The sequence below is a fragment of the Pelmatolapia mariae genome, unplaced genomic scaffold (genome assembly GCF_036321145.2).
Source record: "Pelmatolapia mariae isolate MD_Pm_ZW unplaced genomic scaffold, Pm_UMD_F_2 NODE_ptg000324l+_length_53231_cov_1, whole genome shotgun sequence".
Classification (NCBI taxonomy): Eukaryota; Metazoa; Chordata; class Actinopteri; order Cichliformes; family Cichlidae; genus Pelmatolapia; species Pelmatolapia mariae.
The window spans coordinates 1-19,927 of record NW_027052013.1 but is presented as its reverse complement, the minus strand read 5'-3'; the positions used below and the strand labels follow the sequence as shown (position 1 = coordinate 19,927).

Below are 19,927 nucleotides of genomic sequence, written 5' to 3'. Positions count from 1 at the left end.
GATTAATTTATTGCTAAATTAATCCAAGTACAGATGTGTGTAGTGTAGATATGATATGTAGAGGAAACCCTTGTATTTTAACATCCGTATGTAAAATTAATAGCATTATTCATTAGCATTGTTCGGTCGGTTTTCAAACTCATAATCGGATGACGTCATCCAGTGTTTGCCTGCTGTTTCATGATTAGGTCTAACTATTTCTTGCTCTAGGCTATGTCACTGAATATAAGCCACACCACCGTGCACGCTTTTTTGTGTCTGTGTGCCAAATGCCAACTCAGCCCAGCTCATTCGCTCATTTGCTGGGAATGACGTGGACTTAGTGGCACCTAACTCTTCCTTTTGGGATATTTTGGGACATCTTGCTTTATGGGAATCAAGATTTTAACACTCAGCACTGACTAGAGTGAATTTCAAAGGACCGGTATTTTTGCAGTGCATGCTGATATCTTGAAAAAGGACCTCATGGGAAAGGATGGAGAAGAAGACTTTTTGGACCCATCATAAGTTGGCTGTACTTTCTGTATCACCAGGTTACACTGACAGCAAAAAGACACAGTCCCCTATGTTTATGAATATGGATCGATGTGACAGTCACACATAGAACAATCATTTGGCCACTGCTATCCTCCAGAGAGAGAGAGGCTCATTAGTGCCTTTCAAGCATGCTCTCATGAAAGTCATCTGCAGAAAAAAATGCATTGCAGTTTCTGCAGCCAAAGAAGTTACTGTGCTACATGGTGTATGACTAAGGGTAGGAAAAAAAGTCCTGTTCCCTGTGGCTGGACCTCTTCCCCTTAAAAATGTTTGTCATGAAATTTGAGGCTGGTTTTGAAAAAAAAAAACCCAAAAACCCCAAAACAAAACAAAACAAAAAAAACGGCAGATAAGTCCTTTTGCTTCCTCTTAATGAAAAAAGAAGAAAAATAGATGTAATTTCATCTGCTTCCCTGTCAGTTATTTGGAACTGGAAATCCACAGGGGTCAAATGTTTGTGGATGTGAAAAAAATACCAAATATGACATTTATCATTCTTATATTACAGCAAAGATCCAAGTGAAATGCAAAAAAAAAAGAAAAAAAAAAGCATTACACCATTTCTCCATTTCTCCTCGTGCCAACAGGGAAGCAATTGTTCATCTGGAGAAGGATAAAGCAGATCGCGATGGCTGGGTTTCAATAAAGCTTGCAATGTGAACAGATGGCTTTGATTAATGCCGAGGCTCCAGACAGGATCTCCCTAGATGCCTCCTATTTCCTAAATGAGACATTTGTGTGCAAATGTACTGTTTATCAAGTTGTCACCAGTAACTCTGGTAATTAAAGTGAAAGTACTGAGGATTTTCCTTTAAAAAAAAAGTCACAGGTTTCCTCTTCCTCTGTGATTGTCGGACCTCAGGTTTAAAACGTCTTTGTCCAAACTTTAGACTGATTTTCTCGGCCTTCTATAAAATGTTGCCTTTTCTCTAATCTAGCTGATCCCCCTTCTTCTCTCCTCTCCTCACGACTCCTCCGCAATTCAGAGCTGCCTGTCATTCCAAGCACGACACGCACTTCATCCTGTCACCTTGACTAAATGTGAGTGATGGCGCATATGTACTCATGGCAGACAAAGACGGAGAAAAAGTGCGAGAGAGGGATAAAGACAAAGAGCATAACCGCTACAGGAAAACACCTCCAAGGCGAAATTCAGTTCACTGGTTTGGAAACATGCAAAATATATGCAAAAAATTAAAATAAAATAAAGAAAAAAGAAAAGAAGACTCTTGCTTCTTCTATCCATTAAAAATGTGACTTTCAGCTCAGTTGTACTTGTTTAACAGTTCAGAGATTTTCTCAGATGCTGGTGTGTGGAGCATGTGTGAAATTTGAAAACTGAAAAAAAAAAAAAGGTTTATCCTACTCGATGAGAGAAATCACAAAATATAACTTCTTGGTATTCATTAATAAAAAAGATGGAAAAAAACTCATCATATAAAACGTCTCTTTCACTGACACATTGTATCCGGAGATAAATCAGAAGGTAAGAAAACAGAAACACAAGGTCCTGAACTTCAAAAGGTTTTGGATACAAAACTTTAACAAATAACATTTAATAAGATCACTTACAGAACATTTGGTTACACAATACCAGTGCGTGTGTACCATGTTTATATATCTTTGTGAGGACCAATACAAATGGTCAAGGTTAGGCATTCATTTTTGATGGTTAGGGTTAGGGTAAGCAGCTAGGGAAAACATTGTGTCAATTAGATGTCCTCACTAAGATATGAAAACGAGTGTGTGCATCCATGTGTGTATGTAAGTGTGAAGCGACTTCTTATATTAATGAAATTAATTACAGCGACGAAAACATAAGTATCACAGCCATGTGAAGTCAGGTAAATAAATTCATATAAAATGGAGACGGTGTCTAATTTCACACTGAACTATTAACATCAACAATCAAGTCCTAAAAAAACAGCTGCTACAGTTGAAGACTATGAAAACACTGATTAATACTACACTGGTAAATAACAGTCGATACTCAGCAGCTGCTTCTAACAGATGCAGCAAAATGCATTTTTTCCTATTCTCTGTCCCGTTTAACATAAGGTGGTTATCATTGCTAATTATCAACATGCCACTTAAGACATTCAATATTCATGAAATCATGACACACTTTTAATTATTCGAACACAACAATGAAAAGTACAACAGTCTTTCAAAGCAGACATCCTATTGCCATACAAAAGATTGGCAGAAGCAGTTGGCATATTTTGAGTTTTAGGAGTATTTGTTTGTTAAAGTAATAATCAAAATCCAGCACTAGGCTGCTGTCAATTGAGGCTTCAATTTTATATATTAGTATGAACACGTAATGTATTGATGAGTGTGTTTACATGAAAAATAATGCACAACAATGCTAAACTATCCATCCAACCATTTTCCTCCGCTCATCTGGGTCAGGGTCTCAGGGGCTCCTTAGCAATTTCTTTCTCCAGCTCTTGTTGGGGCTTTCCTAAGCCACCTAAGGCATAAAATCTCTCTAGTGTGTCCTGCGTCCACCCTGGGGGTCTCCTGCCAGTTAGACATGCCACAAAAAGCCCCACCTAGAGGGCATTCTAGGCCTTCTGGACTGGAGGAGTAGCGTCTCTACTCTGAGTCCCTCCAGAATGACTGAGCTTAGTGGTCATTCTGAAGGGACTCAGACTGGACTCAGGCATCCAATCCCCAAAGCCCAAGATGGAGGCCTTGGCGGCCCAATACCCGGCTCCTCAACTGGATTTAACTGGACATGCTCTACTATATTTTTAAATACTGAGTGTAAATACAACAAAGCTGTGTTTGCAGTTGGAGGTAGAGTTCACAAATTAAATGCAATTTAATTTAGACTTAAATACTCTTCTTATAATTATATGTATTGTTTTGACATGTAGAGTGCCCTCTACAAGAGGAGAATCACTCTACAGCTTTATAGGAAACAACCACAGCCCTCCAAAGCTGTTTTAGGAAGATGTCATTAAATTGAGGTACAGTGGGCAGTTGTCTCATGAGAGCACGGTGAGGACGACAGTTCCTTTGGTCTTTTTCAGGATGTCCACAGCTTCAGCGTGGGTCACACCTTCCAGGCAGTGTCCATTAACAGCAATTATCTGATCGCCACGTTTCAGCCTGCCATCCTCAATGGCTGCACCCTGAAGTACAAAGTCAACAAGAGCTTTTAAACACTAATATGGCAACACATATGTTAGGAGAAAAGAATGAATGTGAGATTAAATGAACGTTTGTAATGATCACAAAGGAATTGGTCGCAACAGATGCTAAGAAATAGAATCAAGAAACAAAACAAAGGAACGCAATCATGCAAAAACTGACATAATGCAACAGGTGGCATTAAAACAGAATGCTTTACTACAGCATAGCACTAAGAGTTTACCACCTGTTACAAAACAAAAGCTATTTAACAAGTTTTAACTGTGGCCTTTTTGCTTTGTTTCTTACATTGAGCATTGCAGTTAGGGACAAATTGCTATTTTTCGTGTTGAATTACAAAAAAGGCACTATAACTTAAAACCACACATAAATCTCTGTCTCCTATGTGGCTTACATAGGTAGTCACAAAACAACAACACATATAAAGCAAAACTACACACGGTGAAACTGCCTGCTGCCTGCTTTTTTATCCGAATTGCTGATGATTGGAGAAAGTTTTGTTTTCAACAGAGAAAACGCTATAAGAAGATGTGAGGGAGTGACTCAGTGAATGACATACAGACTGCTGCTAAACTGTCTTTCCTAACATTAAAACTCTTTGGTTTTCGCAACAAAAGGAGACCTGGCAGATGCTTTCTCACCTTGTCAAAGACAGTTTTGATGTAGATAGGCAGGTCTCCATGAGGGCTGCCAAAACCTCCTACAATGCTGAAGCCGAGACCTGAGGAGCCTCTCTCCAGAGTGATGGTCTTATACATGCGAGCGCTGTGAAGAATACGATGCGAAACAATGGATGTTGGCGTCTGAGCGCGCCGATGTGCATGCATTTAAAAATAAGTGTTGCACCAACTGTTTAGTAAAGTTTGAGGCCTGCTTTTGCCTTTATTCATTAATTAAAGTGGAGAGAAGAACAAGGAAATGACACTGTTAGCGAACCACTTCTTACCAGAGACTGTTGTGAAAGCAGGGCAGGCTGCTCGGCTGGCCTAATGACCATGCACGCACATCGCTGTTACCCTGTGTGCTGCATCCCTGAGAAGCTGCTGCCACCTAGACAAACATAGATCCACACAAACAGCATGTTATGCGTGCAAAGTGTAAAGGTTTTAGCCATTTAGGACTACACAAAGAGACCAAAGTAAGCAGGACAGCCAGAATCCAAGGAATAGCATAACATCTACAAATAGTGACAGTAACATGTAATTAAAAATATATCTCATTATTTTTGACTTGTATGCGATTACTCTGGAGAACAGTGAGTTTCTCCTGACTGACATCAGCAAGACAGGAGTGCTTTTCTTCACAGCTTTCTTTTAGGAGTATGCAGTGCATCACTTTGAAAATGCCTATTTGTGCTGAGTAGGCAATCTGGCAGACCACCCTACATGAGGTGCCAGTTTCACTTCAATAAAAGACAATGAAAGAACAATGAAACCAACACAGGAGAAGTCATTATAACAGAACACGTGTAACATTTGAGCTCGTATATAGTACATGTCTACTAAAAATACAAGCTTCTCAAACAAATCTGCAAAACTGATGCATTGCAAACAAACAAACATGTGTTTCTATCCTGTATTTATCCAGAAGAAGTTGTGCTAACAACAGATTAATCAGGATTTCTCCAAAAAGTTAATATTTCTATAGTTGGACAATGATCAAATATCTTATTGATGCAACAGCGGTCTTATGACCATCCAAATATTACCAGAGTAGGAGTGATACAAGTCTAAAACCTTTTGATGTTTTTTTTAAACACAAAATACTTGCCAAAAACAAGCGACATGCACTTCCATAGATACAAATATAGTTTTTTCCCTTACAGCGGAAGTCTTTTAAGAGGAGATGGTGTGAAATCAATGTCATAAACACTTGTCTTGAAATTAACATACACTGACTGTGCAAAATCCTGATAATGAAGGGCCTCCTTTTTGTTAAAGACTTTTTTTTTTAAGTTGTCTGTATGTAAAATTATGTCTTGGGGAAATATGGAAGAAGATAAAAAGCCCTACAGGGAGCTGGCTGTGAACCATTACTGTGTTTCTCTGACAAAACAGAACTAAAACCTGCTGACGTTATCGCACAGAAACTTACTGCCTTACAGGCATTACATATCAGTTACTGGATGTCTCACTGTGACAGTACCTGCAAAATGATGGTTCCAGTGGTGTTCTTGAGCAGGGCTTCAGCATGGACATGAGTCATTCCCTCAGTGGAAACATCATTGATACTGAGGATCCTGTCTCCCGTCTAGATGATGCACACACAAACACAAACACACATTTGTCCTAGACTTAACACTATCCCCCCTTTTCCTTTTTGCCTACAAAGTCTCCTTTTCTTTTCTGTCCCTATCTTTTTTCTTCGGGATTTAATAAAGGTTTTACTTTTGGTATGTCACTCCATTTTCAATATTTATGTCTAAAATGCATTTTATGTTACATGTGTCTGTAATTTGATCATGGAGAAACATTTATGTCCTCTGCCCCTTGCACCCCGATCTATTCCAACCTTTATATTTGTTTTATGAGATGTATTTCAGGAAGAAAATGATGTAAAAAATATCGACCTCTATTCCAATAAACATGTAACACAATCAAGGCAGTCCATATATTTGTCTCAGTGTTGGAAAGCTTCATTTTGGTAACCTTTAGTTAACCAGGAAAAACGGCCTCTTCAGATTCTAAATGTCTCCTGCACTCTGCGATTACAGAAGAATACACAGTAAAACAACAGTCACCTCTTAAGAAAAAGGCATCTTGTGCCTCCTTCACCTTATTTTTTATGATTCCCTTAAATTTATCAATGCATACCAGGGAGTCTAAGTTTACAGCTTTTTGCAGATGTTTCAGCCTCTAAGGGCCACAGTAAGAGTAAGAAAGTGCAATTTTCCTTATTTAAGGCCCAGTCCACATGCGACTAGTCACAATGTGAAGCATACATGAGACACACATGCATGCACGCACTGGTGTATATACATGGTCACTCCCCACCTGTAATTTCTGTGTTTTGGCAGCAAGTCCATTGGTATCCATGGTAGCAATAAAAAGAGGAAGGTTGCCATGGGGACTGCCCACTCCTCCAGCTACGCTGATGCCCAAGGAGTCGTATGGACCCTGGAGTGATAGCGCACAGACACACAAACACACACATTTGCAACCTTTCCAAATGGCAGATTCGAGCATAAAATAAACACCCAACGTTACAGGAGCATGATATCCAGTCAGGAAGCAGGTTGTTTTCAGTATATAACTAATTTATACTAATTTGTAACTTCTAAAAATAAGTTAAATTATCACTACTCAGTTTCTCCAGTACAGTATGGGGTCAAAAAAGACATTGCTTTTATTACTATAAGAGTGTTTTACCTTTTTTATTATCACTTTTCTGATGTCAGAGTCTTTGAATGCTGCAGAAGAGAATGACACATAACTATGGATAAAAAGATGCAAGAGTCTATTTTCCATTCAAAGCAAATTGTTGGACTCAACATTGTAACTCAGACGATACTCGTGAACTTAGCTGACACTCACTGTAGCTCTCTATTTTGTTATCTGTCTCCCTCTGGTGGCCAAAAGAACCATCGCATACACTTGAGGGTGTAAGCGTGGAGCAGTCAGAGTCTTCGCTCTGGATAAAACACAACTTAAGGTACTCCTACGTTCACAGAGTAATATTGTTAAAATAGTGAATAAACGCAATAGTTGACCTACAAACTACAGTCTGAACTATAATTTCACTAGGAATCATATCACTAAAGAAATACGTAGGCAAGAGAAACAGTTTACCTGACTCCGCAGTGTGTACTGCACCCCAGCTTTAAAACGAGCCACCTCCAGGTGGACCCCTCCACTGCAACTCTGAGAGCAAAGTGACACATCTCACATAATGACGCGGCCATAAAAATGCCTACCTATCTGTGCATTTGTTTATAAACTGTGAATACGGCAGACCTGCAGAAGCGTGTGTGCACGCTCCTGTGATGCTGCACGCACGTCTTCCCCATTGATTGACAGAATCTGGTCACCTAGCAACAACCTGCCATCCGAATCTGCTACACCTCCTCTGATGATATCTGACACAAAGATGCCAGTGTCATTACTGTTGGAAGAAAACAGAGGTCAAAAGCTGTGCCTGCCCCAGGCTTATACATAATGTGACCTGTGCACCGGCTGTTTTGCATAATGTCACACCTGATTGTGCAAATACATAAAGCTGCGAGAAAATTGGCACCCGAGCTCTTTGGAAAATGATGCGTCTTGCGACTTCTTTGCAGTGAGACCCTATCTAACCTTTATGGTAATTATCGAATGCTGGAGAGATCTGTGAAGTAGTTACAGAACATGTCAATGGAGTTTGCCATGAAAATAGTCAATCTACTAGGGTCTATTAAGGGTTTTTAGTTTTTTTAGAATCTAATTTTCGGAATTATATTTAAAAGGAACAGGTATTCTGCAATTTAAACTAACTAACCAGCCTAACTACAGCTTACAAACAAAAGTTGATTAAGAATAAAATTGTGTTAAAAATAGGCAACAAGACTAATCACTCACTAATAAAGTCACATTTATTTATTTTTAACCTATTTCTCATCTTCAGAAGTTGCGAGGAGGAGTACTCCCACTTGCCATATGTTATATTTGAAGCCGATATATTAACAACTTCATCAGCCTCTTAGACTTCAGGCTCTTTCAGCAGATGACATCACCTAGGTTGCGAACACGATGGTTCTGAACAAAATTTGATTTTGTCTTTGTTGTACTTGAAAGCACAGTGTTAGATAACACAGGCTCAAACCTGCTGTGAACATACCAAGTTGGAGGTTTCTAACTTGATAAAAGCATCCTGACTGTACCTCTTCCCCACAGTAGTGAAGCCCAGTCCTTCTCCAGGACGAGGCCTCAGCTCCAGGCTGAACACATCCCACAGGTCCTCCTCCCTGTAGGATTCCTGGTGCCTGAAGACGCACAGCTGGACACGCTGGGTGGTGAGCCGTAGCACGGCAATAGCTTCGTCATGACTGGCCTGCCGCATATCTATGCCATTTACCTAGAAGACAGCGACAGTGAGAGAAACAGGGGAACAGATGTATGAAAATACATTCTGTATGTTCAGGAAGTACAGGAACAAGTCTTTCAGTGGATACAAAACAGGCTGTGCAGTAGTTAACACTGACAGAAAGAAGGTCTGAGGTGTGGCATTTGTACCTATGTCAGTTTCTCTCTCACACTTCAGAAATGATTGTTAAATTAACTGGTGATTGTGTAATTATCTGTAGGTGTGAAGATGAGAGTGTGTGGTTGTTTTTCTGTTTCTAGCAGCTTCCTTTTCCTTACGCAGCTTCACTTACCCTAACACTGCCATTAGGCTAAGAAGTTATGAAGGTGGTTATGAACTCGACAAGCTAACCTGTGGTCTACCAATGTAGGTAAGGGTGTGTTATATTGGCAGTAATATATGACCAATCAGAAATATCGAAGAGTCTGCTGGTAGAAAAGCAACTGATTTTACATAGTAAGATAAAACACACAATACAGACTAAAAGCAACAGAGCTGCTGCACTCAATACAGTGTTAGTGTGTGTGAGAAAAAGCACTGAATAGAAGTACATCATTAAAAACACTTCGTGAATGTGAGTGCTTTAATGTCTAGACTATTTGAAACTGAAAAGAATGCCAGAAAAATGCCAATTATGTAAGTGAACAGACGTATCAGTATGATAGCTCTATCATTAAATCACGGGCAAATCTGATGGATTACAGATATTATTATAGCGTATAGTTATAAAAATACAAATGCTCTAGGTGCTCTGTTTTAGTATCATATATTAATCTTTATATAACAATAAAATTGATGTAAAATTGGAAGGAGGAATAAAGCTGCATAGAAATGAAGACTTCGATGCTTTTTAGTCTACATGGAAATTCCAGGAATGCTGACACTATTTTCTTGGTGGTGACTTTATCGTGAACATAACCTAAACTGTAGCAGGTTAGGCCTGCAGCCATGGTGATGTGCCCAGGTAAAAACGTAAACCTTTAATATGCACTTCGTATCCCTGAAGTTGCCTGGAGAAATCCTGCTTATCCTCTGTGTACTACCTCTTTAATTCTATGACAGCTGAGACTGGCTCAAGCCTCTCTGCAAATTCTAATTTGGCTAAGTGGTTAGATAAATAGACGATTATTACTAGAATTGTGTATTTATTTATTTTATTTGCTCTACTTAACTAGGAGAGATGACAGAAGCTACCAGAGCTTTACAGTCTCTCAGTTCAACAAGTATCTCTGTTTGTGTTTCTCGAGTCGTAATGCAGTTTGTTTAGTAGTGGTGCATGCAGTGCTGGAAGCCAGTTTTCCAATTTAGTGTTTGTGTGATGATCTCTCCAATGAGCTGTTATCAGGAAAATGACCTCTAAACAACAACAACAACAAAGATGTTAAATATCTTTGCATAGATGTTATCTTTACAGTTATTTGTGCACAACATGCTGCACACTGAATATCATCATTTGTCTGTTTAAAAAAAAAAGAAAAAGAAAAGAAGGTAGTGGGTGGCTGTGGCTCAGGTGGTAGAGCAGATCAGCTACTGATCGGAAGGTTGGTGGTTCGATCCTAGGCTTCCCCAGTCTGCATGTCAAGTGTCCTTGGGCAAGATACTAACCCCAAATTGCCCTCCGATGCATTCATCGGAGTATGAATGTGTGTGAATGTAGTTATAGTTTGCACTTGCGTTTAGAAGTGCTTGCATGAGTGGGTGTGAATGGGTGAATGAGGCATGTTGTATGCAGCGCTTTGAGTACTCCGGGAGAGTAGAAAAGCGCTATATAAGAATCAGTCCATTTGGTGTAGTGGTATAAGAATCTAATATCCAGTTTTTGAGCAAGATGTTCATGTGTTTTGTAGGACAATCTGTTCTCTAAAATTTGGATATATATATATATATATATGTAGTTTTTTCATTTCGGAGTTTAGTACAAACTTCAAATTAAAGACGGATATTCTGAAGTGACTGAAAGCAGGCCCCTGGAGAAGGTTTTAGGGGGATCAGTAGCATCCAAGATGGTATTATTAGTGTAAAAGCATCACAGCCCAGTGGAAAATTTCATTTACATAAGGAGCAAAAAGTAGTGGACCTTATATAAAACCCTGAGGATAGGTCTTTACTTTTAACTCCTGGGAACCACATTCTCTATAAAACAGGTTTTTGAGCTTGTAACCAGTAGTAAACCTTAAAACCTTCGCTTTTTAATCATGTGAGTAAACAATTTTTAAGGCAGATTTTTTTTTTCAGGGTTTTTTTGTTTGTTTGTTTCATTTCTGTGACTTTCTGGTTTTCACTATAAACTGAAGCTTGATTCTGTTATATCTGGCAAAGCAATCTGAGTTTGAGTTCCGAAAAAATTAGTTTCTGAATTGGAAAAAATAGTGCATAAATAAAAAAGAACACAGATGCATCACGGCTGCATTCTTCATACTGAAAAATATTGCAAAAACAAACAGAAATAAAAATAAATGCTGTGCGGTTAGAAATAATTTATTCACATGCACTGCTGTTTGTTCTGGTGTTTGTGTGCACATGTATCACTGTTATACCTCTAATATCTGATCTCCAGCCTGCAGTCTACCATCTCTCTGTGCTGCTCCTCCATCGTTCACTTCATGGATTATTACTGCCCCCTGGTGTAAAAACCAGAAACCACTTCCATCATTACACAACTCCACAACTGAATATTGAAACAACAAACAAACAAACAAATGCACAACTTTTTGGCCTAATTTGAGTACAAACTTTGCTTCCATCTGTGGATTTTTTATTTGCAAACATAAACAAATTACATAAAGTCCCCTTCATGTCACAAGGACAAATAATGAATAACGAAATCTTTATGTTAAAAATCATTTAGCTGTTCTCACCAGCAGAGTGTCACATCCACCTACAATGCTGAGACCCAGGCCTACGTTTCCTTTATAAATCTCTATGGTAGTTTCCTTTCCTGCAACAATTGGATAGCTGACAGGGTCGGAAGTTGTGGGAGCTGATCCTGGCCAATCAGACTGTTCCACTGGAGAGGTCTGCATGGGTTTTAGAGACGAAGAGGAGGAGGAGGCAACAGGAAGGCTTAGAGAGGACACTGGAGTGAGTGAGCGGGGACTGGAGAGTGATGCAGGGAGATTGAGAGAAGAAGAGGAGGAGGAGGAGAGACTCTTGGAACGGTTGATGGAGAGCTTGACAGTGACCCGGTGTTTGAGAATCAAACTGGACACCTGAATACAAAAAAGACAGCTGAGTCATAAATCATTAAATCAACTTGACCTTGAAGAGCATATATTTCACAGCCCGCATGTGTGCTTGCACCTTTTTTACTGACAGTCCAGCCACGGGTTCATCACCCACTGCTACGATTCTGTCTCCAACCTTTATCCTGCCATCCTGCATAAAGAGGCATGAATAAAATTTGTAAGATAAGCAAAATGTATGAAAGTGAGTGTGTAGAAGAAAGATGGTGGGGGAGTGTGATTAAAAATCAAGCACACCCTCTGGACAAATATATGAATAACTGTTCCCTTAGGCCGGACATGAAAACGTATTAGTACATGATGAGATCACTTGAAAAAATGGCAACCATCATCTGTTTCACATAATATTCATAATGCCGAGATGGCAGAACCATCACATCAGACTTGTACAACCCTTTATAATTCAAATATGTTATAAGACGAGTTCTGCCCTGGTGAAGGCCAAAATTGCAATCGATTATACTTTTTGTGGGTAAAAAAGGAATAATACATATTTATTAATAACAGCATTTTTATTCTTTTAAAAATTACCGAGTAAATTTACTTAGAGAGAACCAAAAAGAAAACTGAAAATGATTAAATTACTTAAAAGGCTTGCATAGTATAGATACTTATAAATAGTATAGATGATATATGGGCATATGATCCTGTTGATGATGTCATACCTTGCTGGCAGTGCCGTGCTGGATCAGGGACGTGACCACCAATCCTCCCTTAGAGTTGTCCTCTTCCAAGCAAAGGCCAAGACCTGCATAATCCTGGAATGAGAAGCAACAATGTAAGAAAACAAACTTAAACACTTACCTCTTATCAAGAACGAATAATAATACTCATATGTAAAAAATGACTGTGCCAGTTTTAAGAGGTGTGCTTTAAGATGGGATTTTTTGGCTTTATTAGACAGACAGTGAAGAGTGACAGGAAACCAGAGGAAAAGGGTCGGACTCGAACCCGGGCCAGCTGCTCTCAGCCATGCAGCATGTGGTCGCCTGCTCATCCAAGTTTGCTAAACCGGCACACTTAAGATGGGATTTGAAAGTGTTAAGAGAGTCAGTGTTACAGATGTCTGGTGGGAGGAGATTCCAGAGGTGAGGAGCAAAGGAACTGAAGGTTGTAGATCCCAGTGTAGTCAAACAGGCAGAAGGGACAGTGAGGAGTTCAGAGAGGTACTGCAGAGGGAGGTTATGGATTGCCTTAAAGGTGAGGAGCGGAATCTTGAAATCAATACGACATTTAACCGGGAGCCGGTGAAGCTGCTGAAGGACAGGCGTGACATGACTAATGCAGGGAGGTCTGGTGATACTCCAAGCGGCAGAATTCTGAACCAGCTGAAGTTTATGAATGAACTTCAGAAGGGAGTTAGAGGATGGCAGTACTATTGGGTATGAGAGATGGATGGAGGCGAATACTGGTACGGAGATGGAAATATGAGACTAGTGAAACCAATAACAGCACGTCTGCAAAATGTGTTTTTGTGATTAAAGTTACATGTTGTTCATTTTGTACAATTACACAGATACTCGTCTATCTATCAAGATTTTGATACAAAAGTACCTGCTATCAGGCTGCCTTTGATACACAAAAATGTGCAACTGCAGTACAAATAACTGACAGTGGTTAGCCAGAGACCTACGGGATGTATTGTACCTGAGGTAGAATAATGTGTTCAATGTCACTGGAGATTTGTCCACAGCCTCCAGTATCAGTCTGGGAGTCGATCGTGTCCTCACAGTCTTTCCTGAGTCCCTGGACCGTTTCACCTAGAGCTGCTTTATTTCTGGTAAAACAACACCAATTATTCCAGAAGCAGGTTACAAAAACCTTTAGTGTGTAAAACCAAAAAGCAATCATGTTACCTGATGAGAATGATCTTGACTTTACATGGAGCATTACTGATGATGGCGGAGGCATTCTGGTGACTCCGGCCGTACAAAATCTGACCGTTAATCTAGAAGAAACACAGCGTCATGTAGTTCCTATTCAGCAACGCCTTTCCCCCCCTATTCACCTCCACATTAATCTTCCTTTCTGTCATCTCCTTCTAACCTCTCCTCCCCCGCCGACTCATCAGCTGCTCCTCTCCCACTACTCTCCTCCTCATCTCTATTACACGGTTGTTCATTACAAAAATCCGGCCCAGCACCAACTATCATTCAAATGGTAATTTGCATGATAAATCTACTGTGCAGGTATTCAACGCTCTCATCCATGTCTCCAACTCCCTTCTATTCTTCTCCTGTTTTAATTTTTGACTTCACTATTTTGTCTCTCTCCAATGGCTCAACCCATTCTTGGAGTCTTCAATCTCACACCATTAATCTGTTAATCCCTACTCACTCATTCTTCCATATTGTTCCCATAGCCTGTCTTCCTTACCTCTAGAAGCTCATCCCCGATCTGTATCCTCCCATCTAAACCGGCGGGGCCTAGAGGGTCTATAGCTGCCACATAGACACCCATACGGGCCCTAGAGCCATCCTTGTTGCCCGTGAGGCTGATTCCCAGGCCGCGAGCTGCAGGGTCCTTCTCTAGCTCAATCATTTGGAGCTTTCCAGACAGACTGCCATAACGCTGAAGCATCTTTTCTAGGACACAGTTAGCAGACAGAAAATTGTTAGGAGAATGATATGATTGTTAAGCCAAAAAAAGTGTGGCAAACTACATGTAATGAGTGACACATGGAGACATGGGGAAAAGCATTACACCCTGGAGGAGAATGTGTGTGGGCTGCTGCATTTTGCCTGGAAGGGACTTGTTGAGGGTGTTTCTGACTATATACAGCATGATAGTATGCACCTTGTGTGCACAACTGTGCAAGGAAAAATGAATATAGAGCCACGACTGTGATTTATATATGCATACAAAGCATTTCAAACCATTTGTAGCATCATGGGGCAACGCTTTAATGAATGGATTCATATTTTCTTTGCTTGTGTGCATGTGCAAGACACACACAGTTTCCTTCTAATAGTTTTACACTATTTTACTAATCAACAGTATAAAGCACCCTGAAGCTCAAACACACTAGAGCCAGCTCCAGAGTGGGATCCTGATAACCCTAATCCAGGCGAGGTAACATGTCTCATAGTTATGCTCATAAGAAATAAAACAATAGATGCAATTTGAATACAGTTTTTTTCCTGCCAAAAAAGAGACAGAAAAAAGAATTACTTAGAAACTAAAATGTATTCATACAGAGGAATGTTACTCTTTCAAATGATGCTATACTTGAATAATATTTCTAAAACGTTTTTTCTTAGGCTTTAATCTCTTCTTGGTACATTATTTATGCAAACTGGGTTGAAATGCAGGTGGTTTAAGTGTCATATGGCTTAAAGTATGTCCCAGAATTTGACAATTCAACTGTGAGTGTCAGAAAATGTTTATCAGTATTAAAATCTATAATGGATGGGTTTGGTACATAGGCTTTTGAGGAGTCTTACTTCTGCCAGAGTCGTCAGCATCTTCAACTGCTCCTGTGACTGGTGTTGTGAAATTCGTAGGGCTTCTCTGATCCATTCTATCGGATGCTGGTGAAGGTACCTTGGGACAAATTTTGCATTATTGAACAAGCAGAGTTTGAGATGCCTCAGGGGTCCTTCAGGCATAAGCTGGACTACCCCTGAGGCTTGTTCAGTGCGCTTGATAAAGCACTGGGAAATAACTGATGAAGAGGATGAATTAATGAACGCTGTTTTAATGTCAGCTAAAAATAACATGAAAGATGACCAGAATCATGCATTATTTTGCAACTAACTTACAAGTGGATGGAAAAATAACTTCAAAAGAATGCACTGACTCTATTTAGAGTCATGCATCTCCATCAAAGGCAAAAAAACAAAGGGTTTAAACAAACAAGGTAGCTGCGAGGGACTACAAGGGTTCTATGTACAAAAATGCATGTTAATTAAGTTTCTGATGCAAATGCAAGAGTGCTTTTACAGTGTGGCACACTTGTGGTAACACACACACACACACACACTGTGCACCAACCTTAAACGGGGTGGGAATGAAGGGGTTTGCAGGGGAAGGACTAAGGAACAGACCACCAAGGTTCTCTGCTTCCTAGTATCATGTGGGGAAACACAGACATAGCTCTATATCTATGAAAAAAGAAATCCCTGTCTCAAAAAAACCTCTTTAAAGCTTCCCCATTCTTTTTTGGATTGCTGTGTAGGTGTTAATGACTCATCTATCTATATATAATATAGTGTGCACGAAACATTTTCTATACACTACAGCAACACACAGCCAAATATCAGTAACTGTGTAGGAACACAAAGTGAGAACTTCACAGCTTGTGTTCTCTCCCAGCGAAAACTAAAGATGTGGTCGCAACCTTTAAAAAACATGAAAAGTAGCTACTGCTCTTTAGCTCCAACGAGCAGTACTTCATATTCTAATGGACACGATTGTCTATACTAGAAAAGTAGTGGAAAGCACTATTATATCAAGGCTGGTGTAAATTTGAAATAAGATTTACGTATGCCATTGAAACAGGAAAAACCTTAATGCGAAGCTTAAAATATGAAGTAGAGCGGTGTTACCCTGCTGCTGTGTGAGTTGGACAGCAGTGTTGGAGTTAGTCTTTCATGGTTGATGAGAGCAGGAGACTGTGGGCGAAACACAAGACGCAGAGTAGGCATATTATTTTCTATAAAACTATACACGTAATGCTGAATAATTACTTATTCTGTCAGTCAAATGCATTTTTACCTAATATGCATTGTCTCCACAAGACATAATAATGCAACGCCCATGCACAACGCTGCTGCAACTTCTGGTGGGGCTTTCCAATAGAATATGCATTGCACCTTTGCTTTACTGAGTGTTGAGATTCAATGTGAAAGAATCTGAAGCCTCAGGAGACTCAAATTCATGCATGCATGCCACAATATACAAAGTCTGCAGGATGCATAAAGCCACCAAAAATCTGCTATTTTTTGGTTGTTTTCTGAGGTGCTGTACCTGAGATCTGTCTTGTCCAGACTGCACTAGAAAGGTCACAGTGTCTCCAGCTCTGCGGATGGCCTCCACTGCTTGCTCATGGCTGGCACTTCTCAGGTCCACACCACATACCTTAGCAACATCAACAAAAATGCGCGTAAATACAATTTTCAGATCAGATCAGTGTAGAGCTGTTTTTAAAGAACACATTGATCATCTAAAATCCAAGTTGCCTTAAAATAGCCATGCCCATTTATTTGCAATGCTGTCGGCTGACTTTTTCGAAGAGACAGCTACTGAAAAATTATATATCAAAATTTCTGACAGTTGACAATTTCTTTTATCTTGCAGTGTTGTACACACAGCTCAAACCTAATACAGCAGAATGGCATGTTTTCCCAGTCTTCACTTCACTTTGGTGAGTGTGTGCCCGCCGCTGCAGCTTCAGATTTCTGTTCTTGGCTGACAGGAGTGGAACCTGACATTAGTCTTCTGCTGCTGCAGCCCATCTGCCTCAACATGACATGTTGTGCATTCTGATGCTATTGTGCTTACAATGTGTGTTTTTCTTTAAGGACAGAGAATTTTTATTTAAGCTACTGTTTTTCTGTCTTTCTGTTTCCTGCAATCAGTCTGACTGCTCTTTTCTGACCTCTCACATCAACAAAGCCTTTCAGTCCACAGAAGTGCTCATTGAATGCTTTTTCAGAAAAAATATTTCACACCATTCGTGATGAACTCTAGAGACTGTCATGCACAGAAATCCCAGGAGATCAGCAGTTTCAGAAATATTCAAACCAGCCCATCTGGCACCATCAATCAAGCCACAGTCAAAGTCAATTTGACTGTGTTTCCCCATCTGATGTGCGATGTGAACATTAACTGAAGCTCCTGACCTCCATTTGCATGATTTTATGCATTGTACTGCTGCTACATGATTACCTGATTGGATAAACTGCATGAATAACCAAGTATGTTATGGCGGAGGGGGTATAACTGCATTTTATTGTGCAGTCCTGTATTATATAATGACAGTGGAGCTGAACCTTCAATCTTTGACCAATAACAAATAATGGGCTGCTGCGAATAACATTTTATGGGCATTTAAACAACAAATTGGCCATTAGTGTGTCATATTACAATCAAATTGGCACCTTTTAATACAGCAGACACCACAAACAATATTGAATTCCAGTACCACATACACAGTATGTATTATATAAATACATTGTGCAGTATACACAATACCTTCTCTCTCTACCACACACAAACACCACTGGGTACCCAAACACACACACACACAGACCTCTTTCCTGCAATTTCTGATAACTGCGCCTCCTTCTCTGCTACACACCAACACACATGTCAGTTCCAGGCATTCGCGTACCTCCAGTATCCTGTCTCCAGCCCGTAGGGTCCCATTACGTGCTGCCGGGCTGTCTGGGCTGATGTTCTTGATGAAGACTCCCCTCATCATCTCACCGCTGCTCAGTCTTCGGCCCATGCCTCTACCTCCCATTATGCTGATACCTAGGGACTGACCTGGTGCTCGCGTTAGTCGCACACTGAAACACAGAGTGTAACGCAAGAAACATTACCAAACACTGCAGAGCTGAGATTGTTCTAACATTACTTTACGTATTTTAAAAACAGTGCTGCATAATTTATCCAATGTGTATTTTTGCTTTTTTCAGTCTCTGCTGTTTAGTGTTGCAGATGGAGATTCAATGATTTAGTCAAATAAAACTTGTAGGGAAACACAGAATAGCTGTTTTTTTTAATGAATTTCTTTCTTCTTCTTTTTTATGCAGTGCAATTTTTGTATCTAAGTGGGACGCATTCTTTAATGCAATAAATGCAAGCTGAAAATGAAATTCTGTACTGTAGTCGCTTTCTCTAAACCCAAGAAATATGAGCATGTAGAGTCTGCTGTGCACCATTAGCACTGCTGTTATCATGACCTGAAGTTGCCTGAACACACCAGGAAAATCTGAATAATATCTCATGATAATTATTAGATGACAGATTCACTAACCTTTTAGGCTGGTCCCAAGACACTGTAGAAAGAAGCTCCTCCTCCTTTCCTTCTTCTGCACCATCCACCTTTATCTCCACGTCTGGCTTTGATGCCATTCCACATGTATTAACATTGTCCCTTTTCTCTGCTGTAATGTCTCCATCTTTGCTCTTCAGAGGTAGAGATTTTGCTATCTGCCAGCTGGGGATGAACAAAAAGATTACTTTATATAACAGGTTTTAATGTATGTTTTTGAATGATTGTTTTTGTGCTACAATGACTTAAAGTATCTAAATTTACAGGCACCTTTCTGAATATAAAATACAAAAGGAGAAGAACAAAATGCCCAACAAAGAAAGAATCCAAATCTGTGGTATAATTGACATATTTGGGACTATTATCCATGCAGATTTATACCTCTTAAACTACACACTGTGAATATTTATACACTCCATAATTCATCTTTTCACATCCATGTGCCCAGTGTATAGCTCCATACCTTTTAAAAAGAGACATATTTTAGTTACATACATTATACAACATTTTCTAATTGCAAATGTTTCTATTAAATTTATGTTTACTGTGACTGTATGCACACACACACACAGGCAACCAAATGATGTGATTTTTTGATTAGTCATCTATTGATATAACATGGATTTACAGAAAACTGGCACTTAATTTGTCAGTGAATGAATTATTTAGTTTATTTATTCAGAAAAAATGCCAACTGTTAAGTTGTTATAACTTTCAGAAGTGAGAATCAACATTTTTGTGTTGTGTTATATAAATTTAAATGTTATTTGCTTTTAGTCTGCTTGGAGAAAAAAACTTTAAGTTTAAGATAATTCCCAATCTAACAATCACAAATTAATAATCTAATAACATCACACAAGCAGAACTGGGGTATACACTGGTGAGCTTTTTTTAATCTATGACACACTGAGGCATTTGGCCAATTGTCACT

At 39.6% G+C, this 19,927-nt stretch overlaps 1 protein-coding gene across 1 annotated transcript; it reads right to left on the bottom strand.

Moving 5' to 3' along the window:
* Positions 1 to 2,053: 2,053 nt before the first annotated feature.
* LOC134622991 (multiple PDZ domain protein-like) lies at positions 2,054 to 19,162 on the bottom strand. The gene is made up of 22 exons (XM_063468243.1): positions 18,979 to 19,162; positions 18,331 to 18,508; positions 16,965 to 17,075; positions 16,544 to 16,609; positions 15,440 to 15,539; positions 14,373 to 14,581; positions 13,853 to 13,944; positions 13,644 to 13,773; positions 12,662 to 12,754; positions 12,055 to 12,129; positions 11,613 to 11,963; positions 11,292 to 11,375; positions 8,552 to 8,745; positions 7,650 to 7,797; positions 7,485 to 7,556; positions 7,230 to 7,353; positions 7,065 to 7,105; positions 6,690 to 6,812; positions 5,842 to 5,946; positions 4,643 to 4,746; positions 4,338 to 4,461; positions 2,054 to 3,677 (listed from the first exon to the last, which is right to left on the bottom strand). Exons 1-22 carry the CDS (start codon positions 19,074 to 19,076, stop codon positions 3,531 to 3,533), a joined length of 2,769 nt encoding a protein of 922 aa, XP_063324313.1. The 5' UTR covers positions 19,077 to 19,162; the 3' UTR covers positions 2,054 to 3,530.
* Positions 19,163 to 19,927: the final 765 nt, after the last annotated feature.

Excerpts from the sequence above, each read along its gene's own strand:
- LOC134622991 (XM_063468243.1), bottom strand. The coding sequence starts at position 19,076 with ATGGCATCAAAGCCAGACGTGGAGATAAAGGTGGATGGTGCAGAAGAA. Across the intron at positions 17,076-18,330 it reads CTGGAGACAGGATACTGGAG|GTATGTGGTGTGGACCTGAG; the intron begins GTACGCGAATGC and ends GATGTTGCTAAG. Across the intron at positions 14,582-15,439 it reads TGCTGACGACTCTGGCAGAA|AAAAGATGCTTCAGCGTTAT; the intron begins GTAAGACTCCTC and ends ACTGTGTCCTAG.